Below are 24,727 nucleotides of genomic sequence, written 5' to 3' on the forward strand. Positions count from 1 at the left end.
CTCTCTCTATGTCAGCTTCTATGCGTTCCTGTTCTCTGATTTCAATTCCATCAATGGCCTCTTGCATCCTATCCATTCTGCTTATAAACCCTTCCAGAGTTTGTTTCATTTCTGCGATCTCCTTTCTGGCATCTGTGATCTCTTTCCGGACTTCATCCCATTTTTCTTGCGTATTTCTCTGCATCTCTGTCAGCATGTTTATGATTCTTATTTTGAATTCTTTGTCAGGAAGACTGGTTAGGTCTGTCTCCTTCTCTGGTGTTGTCTCTGTGATCTTTGTCTGCCTGTAGCTTTGCCTTTTCATGGTGATAGGAATAGTCTGCAGCACTGGGACGAGTGACGGCTGGAAGGACTTCCCTTCTTGTTGGTTTGTAGCCCTCCTCTCCTGGGAGAACAGCGGCCTCTAGTGGCTTGTGCTGCGCAGCTGCGTGCAGACAGGGTTTCTGCTTCCTGCCCGGCTGCTATGGAGTTAATCTCCGCTGTTGCTGTGGGCGTGGCCTGGCTCGGGCAGCTACTCCAAAATGGTGGAGTCGCGTTGGAGCAGGAGCTGCTGGGAGGCTATTTATCTCCGTAAGGGGCCTCCCTGCTCCCTGCAGCCCAGGGGTTAGGGTGCCCAGAGATCCCGGATTCCCTACCTCTGGATTAAGTGACCCGCCCTGCCCCTTTAAGACTTCCAAAAAGCACCCGCCAAAACAAAACAACGACCACAAAAAAAAACAGGAAAAAAAAATTTTTTTAATTAAAAAAAAAAAATTTTTTAATTAAAAAAAAAAGGTGGTCGTTCGTTTTTCTTTATTCTTCGGTGCCAGCCTCAGGCCTCTGCTCACCGGTCTTTCTGCCCTGTTTCCCTAATATTGGGGTCCCTGTCCCTTTAAGACTTCCAAAAAGCGCTCGCCAAAACAAAGCAGCAAAAAAGCAAAAAATAAAAAAAAATAAAAATGGTCGCGCGCTTTTCTTATGTCCTCTGTCGCCCAGCCTCCAGTGCCTGCTCACTGTTCTTGCTGCCCTGTTTTCCCAGTATCGAGGGCCCTGCACTCTGGCCCGGATGGCTGGGGCTGGGTGTTCGGCAGCCCTGGGCTCCGTCTCCCTCCCGCTCTGCCTGCTCTTCTCCCGCCGGGAGCTGGGGGGAGGGGCGCTCGGCTCCCGCGGGGCCGGGGCTTGTATCTTACCCCCTTTGCGAGGCGCTGGGTTCTCTCAGGTGTGGATGTGGTCTGGATATTGTCCTGTGTCCTCTGGTCTTTATTCTAGGAAGGGTTGTCTTTGTTATATTTTCATAGATATATGTTGTTTTGGGAGGAGATTTCCGCTGCTCTACTCACGCCGCCATCTTCCGCCCCCTTCACCTCAGAATTTTATCAGACATACAGAGAAGACATAATACCCATTCTCCTTAAAGTTTTCCAAAAAATAGAAGAGGAGGGGATACTCCCAAACTCATTCTATGAAGCTAACATCACCCTAATACCAAAACCAGGCAAAGACCCCACCAAAAAAGAAAACTACAGACCAATATCCCTGATGAATGTAGATGCAAAAATACTCAACAAAATATTAGCAAACCGAATTCAAAAATACATCAAAAGGATCGTGCACCATGACCAAGTGGGATTCATCCCAGGGATGCAAGGATGGTACAACATTCGAAAGTCCATCAACATCATCCACCACATCAACAAAAAGAAAGACAAAAACCACATGATCATCTCCATAGATGCTGAAAAAGCATTTGACAAAGTTCAACATTCATTCATGATAAAAACTCTCAGCAAAATGGGCATAGAGGGCAAGTACCTCAACATAATAAAGGCCATCTATGATAAGCCCACAGCCAACATTATATTGAACAGCGAGAAGCTGAAAGCATTTCCTCTGAGATCGGGAACTAGACAGGGATGCCCACTCTCCCCGCTGTTATTTAACATAGCACTGGAGGTCCTAGCCATGGCAATCAGACAAAACAAAAAAAATACAAGGAATCCAGATTGGTAAAGAAGAAGTTAAACTGTCACTATTTGCAGATGACATGATACTGTACATAAAAAACCCTAAAGACTCCACCCCAAAACTACTAGAACTGATATCGGAATACAGCAAAGTTGCAGGATACAAAATTAACACACAGAAATCTGTGGCTTTCCTATATACTAACAATGAACCAACAGAAAGAGAAATCAGGAAAACAACTCCATTCACAATTGCATCAAAAAAAAATACCTAGGAATAAACCTAACCAAAGAAGTGAAAGACTTATACTCTGAAAACTACAAGTCACTCTTAAGAGAAATTAAAGGGGACACTAACAGATGGAAACTCATCCCATGCTCGTGGCTAGGAAGAATTAATATCGTCAAAATGGCCATCCTGCCCAAAGCAATATACAGATTTGATGCAATCCCTATGAAACTACCAGCAACATTCTTCAATGAACTGGAACAAATAATTCAAAAATTCATATGGAAACACCAAAGACCCCGAATAGCCAAAGCAATCCTGAGAAAGAAGAATAAAGTAGGGGGGATCTCACTCCCCAACTTCAAGCTCTACTATAAAGCCATAGTAATCAAGACAATTTGGTACTGGCACAAGAGCAGAGCCACAGACCAATGGAACAGACTAGAGAATCCAGACATTAACCCAGACATATAGGGTCAATTAATATTTGATAAAGGAGCCATGGACATACAATGGCGAAATGACAGTCTCTTCAACAGATGGAGCTGGCAAAACTGGACAGCTACATGTAGGAGAATGAAACTGGACCATTGTCTAACTCCATATACAAAAGTAAATTCAAAATGGATCAAAGACCTGAATGTAAGCCATGAAACCATTAAACTTGTGGAAAAAAACATAGACAAAAACCTCTTAGACATAAACATGAGTGACCTCTTCTTGAACATATCTCCCCGGGCAAGGAAAACAACAGAAAAATGAACAAGTGGGACTATATTAAGCTGAAAAGCTTCTGTACAGCAAAAGACACCATCAATAGAACAAAAAGGAACCCTACAGTATGGGAGAATATATTTGAAAATGACAGATCCAATAAAGGCTTGACATCCAGAATATATAAAGAGCTCACACGCCTCAACAAACAAAAACAAATAACCCAATTAAAAAATGGGCAGAGAAACTGAACAGACAGTTCTCCAAAAAAGAAGTACAGATGGCCAACAGACACATGAAAAGATGCTCCACATCACTAATTATCAGAGAAATGCAAATTAAAACTACAATGAGGTATCACCTCACACCAGTAAGGATGGCTGCCATCCAAAAGACAAACAACAACAAATGTTGGCGAGGCTGTGGAGAAAGCGGAACCCTCCTACACTGCTGGTGGGAATGTAAATTAGTTCAACCATTGTGGAAAGCAGTATGGAGGTACATCAAATTGCTCAAAACAGACTTACCATTTGACCCAGGAATTCCACTCCTAGGAATTTACCCTAAGAATGCAGCAATCAAGTTTGGGAAAGACAGATGCACCCCTATGTTTATCGCAGCACTAATTACAATAGCCAAGAATTGGAAGCAACCTAAATGTCCATTGATAGATGAATGGATAAAGAAGATGTGGTACATATACACAATGGAATACTACTCAGCCATAAGAAAAGGGCAAATCCTACCATTTGCAGTATCATGGATGGAGCTGGAGGGCATTATGCTCAGTGAAATAAGCCAAACGGAGAAAGAGAAATACCAAATGATTTCACTCATCTGTGGAATATAAGAACAAAGGAAAACTGAAGGAACAAAACAGCAGCAGAATCACAGAACTCAAGAATGCACTAACAGGTACCAAAGGGAAAGGGTCTGGGGAGGATGGGTGGCTCGGGAGGGATAAGGGGAAGGAAGAAGAAGGGGGGTATTAAGATTAGCAAGCATGGGGGGGTGGGAGAAAGGGGAGGGCTGTACAACACAGAGAAGACAAGTGGTGATTCTACAACATTATGCTATGCTGATGGACAGTGACTGTAAAGGGGTTTATAGGGGGGACCTGGTATAGGGGAGAGCCTAGTAAACATAATATTCGTCATGTAAGTGTAGATTAATGATAACAAAAAAAAAAGCAGTTCCTGTGTGGTGACCTCCAATGAGTTCTACACAATGGTATAAAGGGCATATAAAAGTGTAGGCAAAGGGTCTGTTTGTGTTTATACAGAGGATCAAAGCCTAATTTGGCTACCCGGAAAATGAACTAAGATACGATATGAAAAAGAACTTCCAACATCAGCACTCTCTGGAAGACTCATGCCAGAAGATGATCATCAAAAAACCCCAACAAAGATCCACGCACTGCTACAGCTGTAGATGCACTCATCCCACCAGTTCCTGGACTTGCCATGGGAATGAGGAAGGAGATATCTAAGCTGGCCTGTGCAGACAGTAAAACAACAAATTTGACTGGATCTATACTGTTGGAACTCAACCAAGAATTAGGAGAAATGCAAATTGTAGCGCTCCAAAATCTTACAACTACAGACTATCTACTGTTAAAAGAACATATGGGATGTGAACATTCCCCAGGAATGGGTTGTTTTCATTTGTCTGATTTTTCTCAGTCTGTTCAAATTCAGTTGGACAATATCCATCATATCATAGATAAGTTTTCACAAATGCCTAAGGTGCCTAACTGGTTTTCTTGGTTTCACTGGAGATGGCTGGTAATTATAGGTCTGCTTTGGTTATGTAACTGTACTCCTATTATATTAATGTGTGTGCGCAATTTAATTAGTAGTTTAAAACCTATACATGCTGAAGTTACTCTACAAGAAGATATGTCAAAGAAATACAATCTTCCCAAGTTTTCTTCCGCCTGCTACTTCTATAGCTTTTCTTCTTCCTTCCTAATTACAACCCTTAAATAGAATTCCTGCCTCATATCGAATTTACCGAGTATCATAATTCTTCCAAATGGTAAAGATACCTCAAGACAAATGCTGGGCATAGAAGCCACAGGGCATAAATATGCAAAGAAGTAAAAAGCTAACCTTTTCAAACAATAAGGCTTCTCTCTCACTTACCAACTTTACATTTCCCTGTATGGCCCCAGAAGATGACTCGTTAGCCAGACGGGTAAGATTCCTCAAGGGAGGAACAACCTAAGACAGGCACAGTCGCAGGGGAGCCATCAGGTGAGAAATTGGGGATCCACAGAGGTGAGGCTTAGAACCTCACCCCCCCTGTTCTGAGAGAAATCTTCTGCATCCATGCATGTTTTATTGCCCTTGTCTAGCTTGGATTAACACATAGTCTACAGGCACACACCTGATCATCTACATTTGCTCTCTTACAACACTAAACTATGTTTTCTACCTTTATCTTGTATCCACCTACCACTTCAGCATTTTATTAAAAATAATAATAATAAAGAGAGAAATGTGGTATCCACATATAAATCAAGTATAAAAACCAAATGAATATTCATATTTGAACTGATTGTTTATAGTTCATAATGCATGAGCAAAACCGAAAGTTTCTGTGATGACTGCCCTTGTACTGTTCAGCATGTAACTTATTCACTATGTAAGAATTTGTTCTCCATGTAAGAACTTGTTCGTTATGCTTCAGAAGATTGGAGACTGACAAAAATTAGGCTTGGGGTGGATTAATGATTGTGCATTGAGCATTGACTCCCCTATACAGAATTTTATTGTTGTTAACAACCATTTGATCAATAAATATGCGAGATGCCCTCTCAAAAAAAAAAAAAAAGTACACACCTCCAATTGTAAAATAAATAAGTAACCGGGATGTAATGTATAGCATAAGGAATATAGTCAAAATATTGTAACAACTTTGTATGGTGATAGCTGGTAGCTAGAATTATCATGTATATAAATGTTGAATCACTGTGTTATACACCTGAAACTAATGTAATACTGTGTGTCAACTACCCTTCAATAAAAAATAATTATCTACAAAAAAAAAAAAGTTGCATTGTTTGTTTTCTTACTGTTTAATCTGGAGGGCTTTTTATATATTCTGGATACAAGTCCTTTGTCAGATACATGATTTGCAAATATTTTCTCCCAGTCTGTGTCTTGTCTTTTTTATCTCTTTGCAGAACCAGGTTTTAATTTTGATAAAGCCCATCACTTTGCCAAGTTTTTTCTCTTATGGTTTGTGCTTTTCATATCACATCTAACAAGTCTTTCCCAAACCCAAGGACATGAAATTTTCTTCCCTATGTTTTCTTCTAGGTGATTGTTTTATGTTTACATTCAGGCTTAGGACCCCTTTTGAGTTAGTTTGTGTAAGTTGTAAGGTATTCATGGAGGTTCGCTTTTTCCTTTTGCATATGGATACTCAATTCTTTCAACACTTTTTGTTGAGTGCTGTCTATCTTTTATCTATTGAATTGCCTCTGTACCTTTACAAAAAAATCAGCTGACTACATTTGTGTGGGTTTATATCTGGACTTTTTGCTTTGTTCCATTGATCTATGTGTCTATGCTTTAGTTGATACTGTCATGATTACTGAAGCTATAGCAGGTCTGAATTTGATTTCTTCAACTTTCTTGTCTCAGAATTGTGTTACTATCCTAGATATTTTCGTTTTTCCATATAAATATTAGAATCAGCTTATTAATATCTACCAAAACACCTGACAGGGTTTATGTTGAATCTGTAGACCAAATTAGGTAGAATTGCCATCCTAATAAAATTGAATCTTCCAATCCATGGACACAGCATAGCTCTCTCTTTTTTTTATAGGTTTTTATTTCTTTCATTGGTGTTTTATAGGGGTCAGCATCTAGGTCCTGCACATATTTTGTTATATTTATACCCAAGTATCATTTTATGAAGCTATTATACATAGTAGTTTAAAAATTTTTGGTTTCCAGTTGTCAATTGCAAATACATGGACATATGATGTATTTTGTATGTTTACTTGGCTCCTGAAACATTGCTAAATTCATTTATTAATTGTAGGAGCTTTTTCTGTAGGTTTCTTTGGATTTTCTACATAGGCAATTTTGTTTTCTACCAAAAGAGACAGTTTCATTTCTTCCATTGCAGACTGCATGTCTTTTATCTCTATCTCCTGAAATCTCATTTGATGTTGAATAGAAGCAGTGAGCGAGCACAGCTTTCTCTTCTGTCCTATCTTGGGGCAAAGCATCAGTCTCCCATCATTTAGTATGAGAGCTGCAGGCATTTTTGAAGCTGTTCTTTTACAAGTAAAGGAAGTTCCTTTTTATTCCTAGTTTCTGGAGAGTTTCTTTAAAAATCATGAATAGATGTTGAATTTTGTCAGAAGCTTTTCTATATTTCTGGAGAGAATATGGTTTGTCTTTATTGGTTAATATGGTGAATTACATTGATTGGATTTTGAATTTTGAACCAGTCTTGCAGTCTTGGGATGAATTCCGCTATCCTTTATATATCTTTCTGGATTTGAGTTGCTAATACTTTGTTGAGGATTTTTTTTGTGTGTGTGTGTATATGCAGGGGCAAAGGGGTCTGAGGCACAGGCTGGCTCATGTTTTCTTTTCAAAATATTTTTCTTCAACATTTTGCTGGCAATGAATACAAATGGAAGAATAAAGCCGTGCTGATGTAAAATGATTCCTCAATCCAGATGTGGCGGGGGCGAGGAGTCTGCATCATTCATGATTCGAGTCAGGCTGTAAACATGTCTGGGGTCACCAGCATCCAGCCCAGCAAGCTCTGGGAATGCAGACCTGCACACAGATGTCAGGGCCTACCAGGTGCTGGGGCATCCAGGGCCCTCGGAGACAAAATGGGCTTTCAAATCTCAGTGCTGCGCAAGATCTAGGGTAACTTATAACACTGTCTTTAGCTTGGCCCACTGGGATTCCACAGTTTAAAGTCTAAAACAATAACAATGACCAGGTAATGAATGTTGAAAATAACTGGAGCAGCACTTAAGTCCTCTCATTTCTGCTACTCATTACAGTGGTCTTACCCCATCCAGGTGGCCCAGCTCCATGAAACCCTTGCAAGCCTCCCACTCAGCCTCATTGTTCCCTGTTGCCATGAGGACTTCCAGAGAGACTTTGACAAGCCCCCGTGTGAAGTTCAGAGCCTTGATATCTGAGGACTTCACCTCGCGATCCAGCCTGGCATCCATGCCCGGGAAAGAAAGGAGCTCCTGCCGATAGGCCCCTCCAGCCCTGAGCCCACCTTCCAGCCCTGTGGATGAGGTTGGAAAACTGGGGCTCCCTGAGGGCAGGCCCAGGTCTTCTTCTCTGAATCGCCTTCATTTTGGGGGAGTTCTCTCCAGTGTGGGCCAGCAGAGGGCTGGATTCAGAGAAGAAAGTGCTAAAGAATAATGACCTACTGGGCAAGAAGTGTCCTGTGACTGTCCCCTCTCTGGGTGCTTGCTATCACGATAAACACCCAGAGTTGGGGGGGGCTCAGCCCCTCCTTTGTGGAGACACATAGTCTCACCCCAGGGTCTTGTGCTGGGCATGGTGTCCTGCAATCTTGTGACTATTCAGCCTAATCCAGTGAATATTCAGTTTTCTCCCCTTTGCTGGCTCCTGCCTATGCAAACAGCCTCCTGGGAAGGGGAGGCAAAGGGTGCTGTGGCAGCCAGCAGCAGGGGACAGTGGGGAAGGCAAGCAGGCAGGGCTCACGGAGGTGACTGAGGGAGCCACTGCTGAGCCCCCACCATGGACAGCGGGGTGCGGGGAGCCTGTGTCCTCTGCTTGCTGAGCTCTTTGCCGATCGTGAGTAGCCAGCTTAGAACCTCCTGCCTCTCCCACTGGGCTCCAGGTCTGGGAGCTGCAGGGCAATACAGCAGTCCAGCTGCAGCCTAGTGGGGTCCCCTTGTCCTCCCCCAGCCCAGGAGCTTCTCCCTACCAAGCAGGCGGCAGCCACAGCTTGGGGAGCTCCTGACGCCACTGCCCCCTCTGTCCATGCTCCCCTTCCCAGGCAGGCTGCCCTCCCAGGGAAGCTCTGGCTATGAAAACGTCCTTCCTGAGGCTCCGCTCAGTTTGCCTTCCTGTTGCTTCCCTCAGAGCCTGTATGTCCCTCCCAGGGCCACAGAGAGTCTGTCTGTCATCTCAAGACAGTGCCTCCTAATCGGGGAGGCAGCCAGGCCCTCCCCTTGAACCCCAAGTCCTACTTTCTCTAAGCCAGATGCCCCCGATTCTTCCACACACACCTCCTCTGACAAGGTCTCCAGACCCCTCCCTCTCCCCGGATCCCTGGAGCCCCACTCCCATTTGGCTGCTGCCCTTTAAGAGGGTGCGACCAGGGACCCAGGGCTCCGGAGTGGTAAGAGAACAGCTGCTTCCTGATGGTGTCTGGCAGACTCTTCTTCTCATGCTCTGCCCTGGAGCTGGGGACGCTTTGGGTGACCTGCTATTGCTCAGAGGCCTAGGATGCTGGGAAATGGGGGCGGGGCAGGGGCCTTCCCTGAATGTGCTGTGATTTCCCAGTGTGGTTTCCAGGAGTTACTGCAGGTGACACAGGGACCAGGAGGGGAGACCCTGGGTTACTGGGTGGGAAGCCCGGCTTCCGGGGGGCTCCTGGATGCCCACTTGGACTGAGGTCTCATCCTTCCCCCACTGGCTGTAGGGAGGGGGCCGCCATGCTTCCCAAGGCCCACCTGGACCTGCCACTAGGTTCATGGCCTTTGGACCTGAATCTTGGTGCCAGGAAACTAGTTGTGTGACCTGGGCAAATTCCCTGCCCTCCCCGAGCCTCACTTGTCTCCTTTGTAAAAAAAGGGAGTATTATCTGCTCCCCAGGGCTGTTGTGCCTTGAGTAGGATCTGATTTATCAAGGCCTTGGTATAGGGTGCAAAACAGGTGACTTCCACGGCCCTGTCCTCTGCAGCGAGAGGGCCCGGTCCCCCTCATCTGTGTGCACGCCATGGTGAAAGTGTGCTCTCGCTCTCGCACACACTCACTCATACCCCTCTGCTCCCATCACCACCCCTCCCTACCTGACTCTGATTCTGACATTCCTGCCTGCCTCTCACAGGGACCCTCATGCCCACCCCGGTCATCCAGGATAATCTCCCCACCTTACGACCTTTACTTCAATAACACCAGCAAAGTCTTTCTTCCCATGTGAGGTAGCACTTCCCCTGGGGTCAGGGATTAGGGTGCAGACCTTTTCTGTGGGAAGCATTATTCTGCTTTCCAAGGTACTTTGTGAAGAATTTCTTCCAGGGAGCGGGAGTGCAGAACAGGGGGCAAGAAAGTGGGGACAGGGGAAAGGCCACCACACAGGTGTGTGGACAGGCGGTCATCTCCGTGACAGCTTCCGAAAGCTTTGATGTGTCCCAGAACTTACTTGCATCGATGAAAAGGGGAAGCATCCATCTACACCTGCTTCCTCCCTCCCTCCCTGCCTCCCTCCATCCCTCCCTCCCTCCCTCCCTCCCTCCCTTCCTTCCTTCCTTCCTTCCACCAGCATGCCTGCAAGTGCTGTGAGCCAGACCCTGTGCTCAGGAGCAGGGGCACAGGAGTGAATGGGGCTTTGTCTCTTGCCTAAGGTGGACTGAGACCGAGAAGGAGTCCCAGTTGGCTTGGCTCATTCCGTGGGCTCTTCCTGCAGGTACTGGGCTACGTGCATCCAGAGTGCAACTTCATCGCGCAGCTGAGAGAGGATGAAAGCACCTGTCTGCGCGCGGTGGAGGGGATGGCCAACACCACCGTGGGTACGGGGCTGCGGCGGGAAGAGAGGGCTCCTCAGGTTTCTTCATCTCCTCCAGCCTCATAACGTGGAATGCTGGATGGGCCTGCCCCAGGCTGAGTGCCCTCTGCTCTCCTCCCCCTACCTAGGCTGCCCCAGGACCTGGGATGGGCTGCTGTGCTGGCCGATGGCAGGCCCTGGCGAGTGGGTGACTCTCCCCTGCCCAGATTTCTTCTCTCACTTCAGCTCAGAGCCAGGTGAGGGCTCTGGGTGTGATGGTGGGTGTGGAGGTGAGGTGGTTTCATCTGGTGGTGCCAGAATATGGCAGACACATCCCTGGCTTGGGGGCAGGGAGACCTGGGTTTGGACATCAGTTTCCCCTTTTTTGGTGTTACCTTGGGCAAGTCGGGCAGCCTGACCCTTAGCCTCCTGACCTGTGGCCTGGGGAGAACAAGGGCCTCAACCGCACAGGGGGTGAGGATACGTGAGCATGGGATTGCTGGGCCCAGGGCCCGGCCCCAGGTGAATGTTCTCCGGTGTGGCTGGAGGCTGGCTGTGAGGGTGCAGGGGCGGAGTCTGCCTGCCTGCTAAGATCGTGCCTGTGACTAGTGAGGGGGGTGGGTGGGAGGGCACCGCGCTGCTCTGCCTCACCGCCCTGGCCTGAGTGTCTGGCGCAAACACTCCCTCTGGGGGCAGAGAGAGCCTCCTTTCCCCCCGAGCCCTTAGGACACTGGGAGCCCAACTTACAGCTCTACTCCTCAAGAGAATAATTCTCTCCATTTAACAGATGGTGACACTGAGGCCAGAGAAGAAGGCCCCAGAATGTGTCCCAGGCAGGCTGGACCTGGAACAGCCTCTGAGAGGGGCCATCTGTGCAAACCCTACCAGTGTCACTTGATGGCCCAGGGCTCCCCCACCCCTCCCGGGGAGAGAGGAGGATTTGGTATAACAAGATCTCTGCTTCCCCACCTCTGCTCACCTCCCAGGGGCTGTGAAGCGGGATTGCACTGTCACAGGCTGGTCTGAGCCGTTCCCGCCTTACCCTGTGGCCTGCCCTGTGCCACTGGAGACGTTAACTGAGGAGGTAAGAGGCTCCTGGCATTTTGGAGGAAGGGTCGTCACAGATGTTTGTATGGGTGGTGGTCTGCAAAACTGCCACCATTTCCAGTGAAGCCAGCAGGTTGGGATAGGAATTATAGCAGGTTCCAGAAGAGTGTGAGAGAGAGGAGGGTCTTTTGCTAATTTTTTTCAAGGGTCATACATGGACCACATTGCTAGGAGAGAAGCAGAGGGCAGGGTGAGAGGTGTGCTGGCTACCATCTCGGTGACATACCCTCTCGGTACCCAGGCATCTCGGGCAGGGAGCTTCTAGGGGCTGCAGGGAAACGAAGGCCCCTAGTCATCCTGGGCAAGCCCCTCCCCCTCTTGGTCCTTACTCTGTGGAGTGGTGTGCATGGCTGTGGTGTGTCCAGTGAGGGAAACACAAGCTCAGAAGTGGTTGCCGTGACCCCCTAATCTAGTCTGTACACCTCATGCTTCCAAATTGAGCAGGGCCTTTGTAAGTTGCTTCCACACCCATAATCCCACATCTTCTTCTCCTGAGCCCCACAAAGGAAAGAGTGAGTCTGAGCATTTTTCAGATGAGAAAACTGAGTCCGAGGTTGCCTGCATTGCTCAGCGGGGCTGGGCCCCTGCTCCCATCCCGTGGCCTGTACCTCGCATCTCACTCCGGGATCCAGGCTGGACTTTGATTCAAGGACTTGGTCATGGGAAGAGCTTTTCCTTGTGGCTTTCCCTGGCTGTCCCCTTTATTTGGGGATGTCAATGTGCCCAAGCCAGTTGAGCAAGCTGCATGTCATAAATAAGCCCAGTTTGCTCTTGAGCTTATGCCATTCCCCAGGGAAATAGTTTCTGCCACCGCCTGCCTGTTCCCATCCTCAGAGCAGCATGAGAGTTTGGCATTTCTCTCCCTGCCGCCACCCCCTCCCACACCAGCAGGGTGGGCAGAAGACAGGACATAAAGAAATGCTTCCGTTCATGGAGGGAGCTTGTGTGGTCCCTGTGGACACACCTGCTCCCAGGTGGGGAGTTTTCGGAGTAGACCTTAGAGTCTCACCTGCTTGATTGTTAAGCCTCCCTTTTCCCGAAGGCTCAGCTGCTGAGACTTTGTCCGCCTCTACTCTCCCCAGAAATCTTACTTCGCTACCATGAAGATCATCTACACCCTGGGCCACAGCATCTCTGTCGTAGCTCTCTCCGTGGCCATCGCCGTCCTAGTTGCTCTCAGGTTCGCCGTCCTCGTGACCTGCTATGAACCTTCTTTGTCTCCCTATTGTCCATAGCACCGGGTATGACTCTTTGCCTGGGTATTCAAGAGGCTCCCAGATCCAGGCACCATGGCCTTTCTAACTTTTCCTTTTCTGCACGTGTAGACCCACCCCTTCACCCCTTCACACTCCAGAATTCACTCCTGTCTCTGTACCTTTCTTTGTTCCTGTGGAAGTTGCTCTGTTTGCTTGGAATGCCTGCTGCCTTTCTTCTCAATGTGTTTAAATCTGTCAAAATTTAAAGCCCAGCTCCCACCTGCTTTGAGAATCCTCTTTGCTGCTTCTGTGGAGCCCCCCTTGACTGTTCCAGCCCTTTGACCATTGCCCTTATTAAGCACCCACACCAGGCCAGAGAGTCTGAACCCACAGCCCAGGCCACACTGTTTCCTGCCTCGGGGGATGAGTCCCACCTCTCCAGTCATCCAGGGGCCCCCCCTTGGGCAGCACCTTGCCATTTCTTCCCTTGCCCCCAGACCGTGAGCTCACTGAAGGCAGGAACTAGTATCCTCTGTCCCCTCACCTACACTGAGCCCAGGGCACTGGTTGGTCAGCTGTTCTGCAAGGCTAAAACTGAAGCCTCAAGTTTTCGTCAGGCCAATCCCACTCAACTCCATTCACTTCCTGTGCTGCTCCGCCTCACCAGGCCTGCTGTGAGCACACCAGAAGCCCCTCTCCCACTTGCCCCCTGTTCCCCTTCCTTCCCCACCGCCCCCCAGGAGGCTCCACTGTCCACGGAACTACATCCACACCCAGCTGTTCACCACCTTTATCCTCAAGGCAGCCGCTGTGTTCCTGAAGGACGCCACCCTCTTCCGAGGGGAGAACACGGACCACTGCAGTTTCTCCACGGTACAGCCGTGACTAGAGGCGCTGGGGTGGGGCGGGAAGGGACGCTGGGTTAGAGACTTAGGCGCACGTGCAGAGCCTGCCCCGTCCTGTGTGCTGACCCTGGGGCTTCAGCATTGCCAATCAGAGAACAGAAAAACACCCTCCTCTGTCCCGCCCCTCTCTGCGGTCAGGTCTGAAATCCCCGTGCCATTGTGTAGACCAGGGTGCCAGCCCCGGTCATTTCCCATATGCTACTCTCCGGATTCTGTGCCCCCCTTTCCAGGCCCCGTCCCGTACTCCAGCCCGGACCACTCTTCCCCCACCCAGCCCTCTCACTTCACACCTCCCTGAGCATCACCTGGTTGTGGCTGGGCGTGGGCATGCGAAGAGCCTGGCAGAGCTGGGTCCTTCCCTCAAGACATGCCCGGGGGGCCTAGGGGACAGAATGCGCCAGGTTATGAGACTGCCAGGTGGAGGGAGCTCAGGAGCTGGGAGAGGACGAGAGAGGCAGGGCTTCATGGAGGAGAAGGCTGTGGAGCTGGGTGGGCAGCAGAGATAGGGAGGTGGGGAGGTGGGGCCATGTTAAATGGAGGGATGGGGTGAGCAAATTCACACAGGCAGGAGAGCCTGGTGCTTGTCCAAGAACCAGGCAAGTCATCACGAGGGAGGGGAGGTGGGAGAATGAGTGTAGACTGAGAGTAAGAGGAAGTCGGGCTGAGTGTGGAGGCCCAGCACCTACCCAACTGTGCTGGAAACGAACAGGTAAGTGAATGAACAAATCAACAGATGATCTTAATGAAAGACGTAATATAGTATATAGAGAGAGAACTTAGGTTCCAGGCATTACAGTAAGTGCTTTCCATACATCACCTTTTATTTCCTTCATATATTTTCATTTCAGGCCCATTTGTAGCTGATGGACAATTGGCAGTGTCATCCAGCTGCTTAGAAGGGGGACTGGAGCCAAGCCTGGGCCTTCCGGGCTCCAAGGCGGTGCTCCCCACCTGTGATGATTTGAGAGTCATGTAGTGAGTGAATGGATGCATAGGTACCTATGTGTATGTTTATAGGACAGAGCTGGGCATAGCTAAGTGGTGTTGCATATCCACAGCTCTAGGAATTGACTTGAGCTCAGCAGGGAAGAGGGGAAAGTGAAGATTGTGGCAATTCATCCTCACAAGTTTCCATTTAGTCCTAATGAGGCCATGACTGGTATTGGAAATTTTTCCTTTCCCAGATGAAAAGCTCAGGTCACCCAGCTAATAGGTGGTAGATTTGCATCCCAAATCTGTGCTCTTCACTAAACCTTACATGGCACATCCCCTCTGGGGCAGCCCGAGGTGGAGGGGACACTTGGGTGGGGCTCCACTGGGCATCCCAGTTCTGAAGCACCCAGGCCCCTGGCCCACAGGTTCTGTGCAAGGTCTCTGTGGCTACCTCCCATTTCACCACCATGACCAACTTCAGCTGGCTGTTGGCAGAAGCTGTCTACTTGACCTGCCTCTTAGCCTCCACGTCGCCCAGCACAAGGAGAGCCTTCTGGTGGCTGGTTCTTGCTGGCTGGGGTGAGCATTGAGGGCTGCTTTGGGCTCCATGGCGGGGGCAGAGAGCTTGGAATGCCCAGGGAGCACACACTGGGCCCCTTCAGCTCACTGATGATGACCTGAGGCCCAGAGGTGGGGAAGGACAGCCGAGAGTCCTACAGCAGGTTTTGGATAATGGGGCCATGTGTCCCACCCTCGGGCTCTTACCATCCTCATAGTGCTCTGCGTGGCTGGCAGTGGTGGTAGGCGGTGGAGCAGGTCTCTGAGCCCAGGATGCAGAGTCCTTACTCATGCCTTCTCTATACCCCCACAGGGCTTCCCCTGCTCTTCACTGGCACGTGGGTGGGTTGCAAGTTGGCCTTTGAAGATGTTGCGTGAGTCTGTGTTGCCACCTCATCATGCCTGAACTGGGTCCCCGCGGGGTGTGGGCTGGACAGTCAGGCAACATGGCTAATCTCCATACTGGGGAAAGGAGGAGGAGACCCCAGTTCTGCTTTCAGGCTTGCAGGGTGGGCTGGTGGGAGATGGGGAGGCAGTCCATGGATAGAGTAGAAGGGGCATGAGCCTGGCAGGAGGGGAACTCAGATTCTTAGGGCTGCGGTGCTCAGGGAGAGGTGAGGTGGGGGCTTCCTGCAACAGGGGAAGTGTTACAAACAGACTGACTTTTGGGAGGTTCATCCATGTAGTCGAAGAGATAGGGTGAACCTAATATGGATTGGGTGCTCCTTGGAAGGGGCCTAACTGGTTGAGAGGGGAGATAAGGCTGGATGGGCAGTGGAGGGAGGCTGGAAGTCTCAAGTACCAGAGGCAGGAGCCCAGAGGCCAGTGGGTAGAGCAGGGGGGCGGGGGAGGGGGAGAGACGTGCATGGATTACTGCAGGAAAGGGCTTTCCAGCACCTGCATTGCTGGCACCCCAGTCAGCCCCCGCCTGCCCTCTCCCTAGGTGCTGGGACCTGGACAACAGCTCCCCCTACTGGTGGATCATCAAAGGGCCCATCGTCCTCTCTGTTGGGGTCAGTCTCTGGGGCCAGTGTCCTCTGCTTTATTCAGCCAAACTCCCTGGGTCCCCTGAGGGGCTGTACACAGCATGAAACACGACTCCGGCCTGGGAGTCAAGATGCCTAGGTTGTGCCACGGAGTCTCTGTGAGGCCCTCCCAGGACCTCACTATACCATCGGCAAAGCCAGGGGGACGAGAGGATCAGCGCTCAGGCCCCTGTCGCTCATACTTTTGATGGGCCTGGTGCCCTGGTTGCAGATCATCTGTCCCTTCAGTGAGGCTCAGGTGGGAGAAGGCTAAAGAGCGCTGTTCTACCTACCACATGCTCCCACGCGGACCACAGGGTGGCCAGGACTGGTTTGTGTCGCATTAGTCAATTTTTTCCAGCTTAGCAATTTTGCAAAGTGAGAACTACATGCTTTGTGCCAGAGAAGACCCTGGGAGGTGGTGGAGGCAGGATGAAAAAGCCTGACCTCTCACCCTTGATTCCAGGACTACAGAGGGAGCAGGACCCTGAGCCCCTTGTGGGACCTCCCAGTCTCCAGGATATGAATTCTAGAGCAGTCTGCACTTCCATCCAGTGGCACATCCCTGTGTCTCAAGGATTTGGGGTTTCTTGTTCCCAAAGAGTCCCCGCCCCCAGGTTACCTACTGGGGCCATCCCCTGACCCTGACCTTTCTGCATCTCTACTGCCAGGTGAACTTTGGGCTTTTTCTCAATATTATCCGCATCCTGCTGAGGAAACTGGAGCCAGCTCAGGGCAGCCTCCACAGCCAGTCTCAGTACTGGTAACATATGTGTGTGTGTGTGTGTGTTGCATGCACACATGTTGGGGGCTACTGGGGACATACCCGGAATGGAAGACAGTGTGTTTCTGTTTCATTCATGATCTGGTATTTATGATACTGGTCCCATATTCCTCACTATGGTCCCAAACAGAGAAGAGATCTGGTCCCTGTCCTCTAGGAAATCACAATGTGGGGAGGATGGAGGCTCCAAACAGTCACCAGGCCAGAAAGGCTTATGAGTGCTGGGATCAATTGCTACAGGAGCCTATGGAAGGAGGACCTTTTTAAATGAGGGCCAGGGGCAAGGTATGGACAGGGAAGACTTCCAGGAGGAAGAGGTCTTTGAACTAGAATTAAAAGATTCATAGGCTTTGCCTGGAACAAATTGAGTCAAGAGCATTTGGCAGAGGGAGCAGCAGAATACATGGTCCTGAAGTAAGGAAGCCTAGTGTGCATGTGGGGGGGATGGACTTCTCCAGGGTGGCTGGTGCACAGAGTCTATATGGGGAGCTAGTGGGGAATAGGAGCAGGCAGGAGACATGTGGGAATTTCTAACTCCAGCCTCGGGTGCCTAGGACTTGTCTTCTCCCGCAGGCGTCTCTCCAAATCAACACTTCTCCTCATTCCACTGTTTGGAATTCACTACATCATCTTCAACTTCTTGCCCGACAGTGCTGGCCTGGGCATCCGCCTCCCCCTGGAGCTGGGACTGGGCTCCTTCCAGGTGCGGACTCCCTGGGCACTTCCTCCCTCCGAGTGCTTGGGCAGGAGGGAGGTCCTGCCGCCCACTGACTTGGTTGACTTCATGGTAGGGTGATGGCTGCTAAGCTGTTTGTCCTTCCTTATGGCCACACATCTATCTCTTCTGCCATCCATCCGTCTGTCCATCTTCCATCCATTTAACTCTCTATTCACTTATCTGTGACTGCACCCATTTACCCATCCATTTAATCATCCATCCACCTACCTGTCCACCCATCATCAGCCCAGCTATGATCCACTTATCTGTCTACACATTCATCCATCTACCCACCCACTCACCCATCCATCCATTCACCCACATCACTGAGCACCCATTATGTGACAAGCTCTTTCCTCAGTTCTGGGGGATGTAGAAACAAAGAAAATCAGAGAAATTGGCCGACAGTACAGTTTGACAGCCTTGCTATGATGGTTACATTAGACATTATGCCTGGCACACAGTTAGTAACGAAGGCATCTACCCTCCCTTTTACCAAAGACCTGGACCACAGCCTGGGGGTTGTGCGGGAAAAGGCAGAAGAAAGACTGTGGCTGCCTTGAGGCCAGGAAAAGATACCCTGATGCAGTCCTTTCTCTCTGTCCCCGCAGGGCTTCATTGTTGCCGTCCTGTACTGCTTCCTCAACCAAGAGGTATGTAGCTCTGAGGCTGTCCTTACTCATCAAGCCTTCCCTTCCACTAGTTCCAAGGGCCCCTCCCTCTGCCAATGCCCTGTAAACCCCAGCTCAGTCCAGGCCTTGACTTAGGTGATCCTCTGTGAAGCTCAGTCTGTCCTGAGCTTCTGCATCAAGCTGAACCTGAATGCTTCATGCAAACATCTTTTATCCATCCCTCCTCTGGGCTGGGTCAAGCTTACTGTCTATTCAGCAAAGGGTAGAGGATGCCTCTCACAAGGGTGGACTAAAGGGATCTCCCAATTCTGTGTTTCTAAAACTGAACAATAGGGAGAGTTGGGGGAGGGAATAAGCCAGCTCTGGGAGAGACAGAAGAACCAAGAAAGTCAGAAGCAGACATAAAAGAGCTATGAAAATAGAGTCAGAGGTTGCAAAAGGGGGCACATAGACAGTAGAGCCAGGGACACTGAGAGGGAGTGAGGGACCTGGAGGAGAGAGGCAGACAAAAAGAACAGATCCAATGGAGGTGGACATGCACATGAACAGATGAAAGAGATGTTGCTGATACAGGTGTAGAAATATAGGAAGATGGCAGAGAGGAGCGAATTAAAGCATTCCCCTGGAAGGCGTCTTGCATTTCCTCTTAGGATAGACTCATTTTGGGGAGAGGTGGGAGAATTTAGCAAAGTGCCCTGACAACCAGGCCAGCCTCTGTGTGCGCAGGCAGAGCCACAGGCTCTCTCCGGTGGCCGTGGGTTTGCCTTGGGCTCTGTTCTGCCCCAGACCTGGGTGCACCCCTGCCTTCCAGCTGTGCAGCAGTGCTTCCCGTCAGCTGTCTTTCTGTCTCCCACTGGCTGCCTCCTGCTTGACTCTCTTTGCTCCCACCCCAGGCTCTCCGAGTCTCACAGTTTTATCTGGTGTCTGGTGCAGACACAGGACTGCAGTATGAGTGTAGTGGCTCATGGGCCCTGGGGACGCTGGGAGGGGTGAGGGTCAGCCCTGGCCGAGGCTGGTGGGCCCTGGGAAAGGGGCTTTCTTAGAGCGCTGTGAACGGATGTGTCCCAGTAGGTGGTTGGGAGCCAGGTAGTTACATACCTCGGTGACAGGGTACCTACTACCTATCTATAGCTTTTCAGTTGTCAGACAGCTGTGGGGAAGCTCACCTTTATGTTGGATAAAAATCTGTCTCCCTTTGTCTTTCACCACAGCCCAAGTTCAGCACCATCAGGTGGGTCACAGCCTCAGCCCCCTCAAACCCCAACATCCCCTTGGAGAAGTGACGCTATAGACAGTTCTTCCCGGCCTGGTTGCTTTTTTTCCAGTTACTCTCAGTCCCCTCAACTGCAGCTCCTTAGACAGAGCTCTGAGTTCATTCTCCCCTCTGGTCATCTTCTCTGGACAGGTTCCCAGTGGCCACAGTTCCGTTCAGTAGGCAGGGGCAGGGGCAGGACTGAACCCCAGAGCAGGGATGGTCCAAACCAGTCGGGGAGGACAGAGCTCCCGTAAGTGTCTTTAATTGGACTCTGACAAGGGCAGGGCTAAAAGGTAAGAAAGGAGCTACAGGGGGTGGCTGTAAACGCTCAGGAAGGAGGAAGTAGCGTCCTCCAGAGCTGGTACTTAGCAGGAGCCAACCCCGGCTTCTCCTGCCCCAGGAGCTCATGTGTCTATTTCTCCTTCACTGTCTCTTCCTGCACCCTCATCACACTGGGGTTGAGAACAGAAGCAGCGATGGGACCTTCCTAATATCTTCTCTTTGTCCCTGGAGGTGAGGACTGAGATCTCACGGAGGTGGCATGGCCATGACCCTGAGCTTCTGCCAGCCCGGAGGGCCCTCTCCAGGTGGTCGATGCCTTCCCGCTCGGGGGCGAAGGTGCTGACATCCGTGTAAGAGGCTGGGCACATCATACAGCTAGAGTCTACACCCGAACTTGGACAGCTCCTGGGGCCCCCACCCTCTGGAGGAGCGAGAGGGCCTGGTGCCCCCGAGAGTCCTCAGGCCGTGTCCCACACAAGCTGCTGCTGGCCCTGAGCAGGTGCAGCCTGTGCCCCCTGTCCCGCACCTGACTGTTTCCTCCCAGGCCCCTGTGTGTCTACCTGCGACTTCCTTGGTTCCTCTGGCTCTGTTCCTCTCTAGAAGTGAATATTTTAATATGAATATTTGCGTTCTGCGTGTTCTTGCAAAATATATAGTGTTTTGTGTATGGCTGTACTTTTAATGTGCATAAATGCTGTTGGATATATGCCTCATCCTGCTTCCTCCTAGAGTCTGGGCCCTCTCCCAAGGCTGCAGGAGCAATGACCTTGTAAATGAATGGAGGCGTAGTTGAGTGAATATGTGCACCTCTAGCGGGGAGGGGCCTACAGCCTTTATTTGGTCCTCTGGTGCAGAAGTGTGTTTATTGTTTCTTAGTTCATGTTGCACCAGCATCCTTTGCCTGTGCAGGGATCCTCTTGCTTGATTTATCTTCAAAATGTATTCTCTTTGGTCTCCATCTCCACTCCCATTCCTGTCCAACAGGCAAATGTTCCAAGGTGTTTAATGTGAATATTTGTGTTCTGCGTGTTCTTGCAAAATATATAGTGTTTTGTGTATGGCTGTACTTTTAATGTGCATAAATGCTGTTGGATATATGCCTCATCCTGCTTCTAACATTTTGCTCCTTGGCACTGTGCTTGTAAGAGATCCACCCATGTTGCTGTGTGCTCATCTGGTCCCTTGTTTTGACTGCCGTATGGTGCCACATGGTGTCATCGCCCACATGGGACCGGCCCTGTCCTCTCCCTCTGGGTGAACATTCACAGGCCTGCTCCCTTTTGGAACTATGCGAGCAAGCCTTTCTCTGGGACACGTACCCAGGAGTGCAAGTGCCTGGTCATCAGCTATGCCTTTTCTTAATGTGAGGAATTAGTGCCAGCATGCGCTCCAGAATGCCTGCAAAACCTACTCTCCCATCCACAGCCCCACCAACACTTGGCATTACCCAGCTTTTAAATGTTTGCAAGTCAAATGGGTGTAAAGTGACATCTCATTGTTTTAATTTGCATTTCTCTGATAACTAATGAGTGTGAGCATCTCATCTTGTGCTCATTAGCCTTTTGGGTTTGCTCTAGAAATTGCTTGGGTCCCTTTCCTTATTTTTGTCTAGGGTGGGGATTCCTCAGTTCTAGGTCTTTTCTCTTATGTCTTCTCCATTGTGTGCCCTCCAGCCTGCTGCCTACCATCCCCCCACCCAAATAAGGGCCCTTGATGTCACACATCATCAAGGGCCATCCCTCCCCTCCCCTGCTCCTTGGCAGGAGGGAGAAGAATGACAACTGAGCACTGTTTTTGGGACATGTTTGTTGACTGAAGGGGATGGAAGGAGATTTGAGTATAGAGAACAGGTGGAAAGGGATGCAGTGGGTCAGAGCGAGATCTTTCCTATTCTTGGTCTCCCTGTAGCGGGTCTGCCCTCCAAAACTCAGCTCTGTTCCCTGGCCTCCAGGAAGCTTGTCCTGGCTTCACATCTTGCCTGCCATTTGTCCTCTGATGGACACCTTCCTCCTTATAGTCACAAGGGTTCCAGTGAAAGGAGATGCAGCCATGTGAAACCCAAGTCACATTGTTGGCCATGTTACGTACCTGCCCAGCACCTTCCTGGTTAGACAATTGTCAGGGTGTGGTCCTGTCTAAAATCCCTGTCATGCAGTCTTCCTTTAGTCCCACATCATAAAAGTAATTCTTACTCTTTGCATGGCATTTGGGAGATAGTGAAAGGATTAAAAAAGAAAATAAAAATCAGCCATAATCTCATCACCCAAAGGTAATAACTACTGATGTTTTTGTGTGTTTCCTGAAAGATTTTTTTTCTCTGCACATTTGAAACTTCTTATAATCATACTTATGGAATAAATTACAGAATTTCCAACATCTCCCACCTGGCCTTACCATTTACATATCAATAAGTGTTTACCACTGCAGCCCCCTGCATCCTCTGGGGCAAGGGGTGGAAGACAAGGGCCATTCTCGCCTCCTCTCCATTCCTGCTACATAATTGGTCTGGCGTCTGCCAGTCACCAAGGACCCGCCAATGGAGTTCCTCCCAGAAGGGGCAGGTGGGAAATAGAGAGTGCACTGAGGAGGCCGAGTGTAAGCGGCAGCCAGAGGAGACATACAGGGTGGGGCCTAGCTAGTGAATCTGAGCAAGCTATGAGCAATAAAGAGTTTTTCCCAAGCTACCCTTTCCCTCGACTTATTTTGGTTTCATTGGTTTCATATGGGATTCACCCTGGGCTGAGAACATTCTTCCCCCTGGAGCTACAATACTGTATTTATCAATTTGTATCTTCTTCCTTATGCTTAAAATTAACATACATGATATAAAAATGGCCAATAACACACAGAAAGATGCTTAATATCAGTAGTCATTGGGAAAATGCAAGTCAAAACCACAATGAGATGCTGTTTCACACTGACTAGGATGGCTAAAATAAAAAAAAGACAATAATAAGTGTTATCAAGAATGTGGAGAAATTGGAACTCTTATATATTGCTGGTGGGAATATAAAATGATACTGTTGCTTTGGCAAAGAGTCTGGAAGTTCCTGAGAGAGTCCTCAGTGAGTTATCACATAACCCAGCAAATCTACTCCTAGGTATATAGACAAGAAAATTGAAAACCTGTCTATAAAATATTGTTCATGAATATTCATAGCAATATTACTTGTAATCGCCAAAAGATGCCCCAAACCCAAATGCCCATCAGTTGGTGAGGGGATAAACAAAATGAAGTATATCCATACAATGGAATATGCTACAATAAAAAGAAATAAAATACAGGTACATGATGTGATATGGATGAGCCCTGAAAACATGCTAAGTAAATGCATCCAGTCCTAAAAGGCCACATATTATATAATTTCATTCATTTGAAAGGCCAAGAATAGGCAAATCCACAGAGAAAGAAAGTAGATTAGAGGTTTTAGGTGGTAGGAGGAGGGGAAATGGGGACTGATTACTGATGAATTTCTTTTAAGGATGATAAAATGTTTTAAAATTAGATAGTGGTGATGACTACACATGCTGTGAATCTACTAGAAGCCACAGAATTGTATACTTTAAAAGGGTGAAATATATGACATGTGAATTATATCTCAATGAAATTACTAAAAAAGAGTAAGTGGATGTTGCTGTAGAACCGGGCAAACATTTTTTCTGACACTCAGTTTGTAAAGCCTACCTAATATTCTTTACCTAGCCAGTTACTGTCTAACAAATGATCTATTGGTGAAGGTTGCTCCCAATTTTTAAAGTAAATAATTATGACAACAAATGTCCTTGCATCTAATTCTTCATGTGCATTTCAAAGGGATGAAAATTTCAGAATAAACTCTGAGATCTGGGATTTTTGAGCTGATGCAATGCCTACAATGTCCTGTAATTCCTGTTGGCAAACTGTCTCCCAGAAAAGCTGGCCCAGCATGTTCTTGCACAAGCAGTGTAAGTGTGATTGTTTCTCATCATCATCATTGATAATGTCTTTGTCAGCTGATAATCAGAATGGTCTCTTGGAGTTTAAGCAGTGTTAGTAATGGTGTTAGTAGTGAGTTCTAGCAGTTAGTTGGTGGTTAGTGTTAGTAGTTAGAGGTTAGTTAGCAGTTAGCTGGTGGTTAGTGATAGTGGTTAGTTAGCAGTCAGTCGGTGGTCAGCAGTGGTAGAAGTCGCAGCTTGCTCTATGAATTGTCTATCCCTTCCCTAGCAGCTTCATTTATCACTAGAAGTCTGCTCCTTGCTTCCTTCCGATTTAAACTGGAGTCTCAAATTCCTGACAGTTTTCTAGTCTCTTCCACGATGGGGAAACCTGGACTGGGGTTACAGTGAGGGTTGCTGGACCAATCCCTTGACTGGTAAGCCCTTTCTTTCTCAGGGCCTTGGCATTCCCTTCTGTAGCAGGAGTCTGTCTTCAGAAGGGATATTGGATTGCAGACAATGTGGCTCGAGAACAACAATGCTCAACATGGCCACCAGGTGGCACAACAAGCACAGCCAAGAGCCCTGGCTGGGCTAACAGTGCTCCCTGGATGAGGTGCCAACACTGGACGTGGGCTCAGGACTTGCAGGGCCTTGCCTGGGGTGGAGTGGGCCTACGGGGCTGGTGGAAGAAGGGGCTGCTGGTCTGGCCAGCGCAGGAGGCCCTCCCTGGAGGAGGGAAGGAATGGGACACAGCCTCTTGTTGCTCTCTTCCAAACCTAAGTTTCACAGGG

General features: G+C 48.9%; 1 protein-coding gene across 6 annotated transcripts in view; it reads left to right on the plus strand.

Annotated features, from left to right (window-relative positions):
* GHRHR (growth hormone releasing hormone receptor) overlaps window positions 1–20,616 on the plus strand; it is a 48,692-nt gene extending 28,076 nt beyond the window's left edge. The window contains exons 3-16 of one of the 6 annotated variants that reach the window (XM_036897484.2): window positions 7,553–7,790; window positions 7,949–8,705; window positions 10,546–10,648; window positions 10,773–10,880; window positions 11,610–11,707; window positions 12,813–12,910; window positions 13,667–13,799; window positions 15,190–15,343; window positions 15,636–15,696; window positions 16,266–16,335; window positions 17,019–17,110; window positions 17,705–17,834; window positions 18,461–18,502; window positions 20,250–20,616. In XM_036897484.2, the coding sequence (XP_036753379.2) occupies window positions 8,649–8,705; window positions 10,546–10,648; window positions 10,773–10,880; window positions 11,610–11,707; window positions 12,813–12,910; window positions 13,667–13,799; window positions 15,190–15,343; window positions 15,636–15,696; window positions 16,266–16,335; window positions 17,019–17,110; window positions 17,705–17,834; window positions 18,461–18,502; window positions 20,250–20,372 (1,269 nt within the window). In that variant the 5' untranslated portion in view covers window positions 7,553–7,790; window positions 7,949–8,648 and the 3' untranslated portion in view covers window positions 20,373–20,616. Of the gene's footprint in view, window positions 1–7,552; window positions 7,791–7,948; window positions 8,706–10,545; window positions 10,649–10,772; window positions 10,881–11,609; window positions 11,708–12,812; window positions 12,911–13,666; window positions 13,800–15,189; window positions 15,344–15,635; window positions 15,697–16,265; window positions 16,336–17,018; window positions 17,111–17,288; window positions 17,417–17,704; window positions 17,836–18,350; window positions 18,503–20,249 lie in introns of those variants that run through there. The other 5 variants (XM_057504633.1, XM_036897483.2, XM_057504631.1 and 2 more) reach the window with 5 other exon arrangements.
* The last annotated feature ends 4,111 nt before the right edge of the window (window positions 20,617–24,727 follow it).

This window comes from Manis pentadactyla, chromosome 7, assembly GCF_030020395.1.
Source record: "Manis pentadactyla isolate mManPen7 chromosome 7, mManPen7.hap1, whole genome shotgun sequence".
In the NCBI taxonomy this organism is placed as follows: Eukaryota; Metazoa; Chordata; class Mammalia; order Pholidota; family Manidae; genus Manis; species Manis pentadactyla.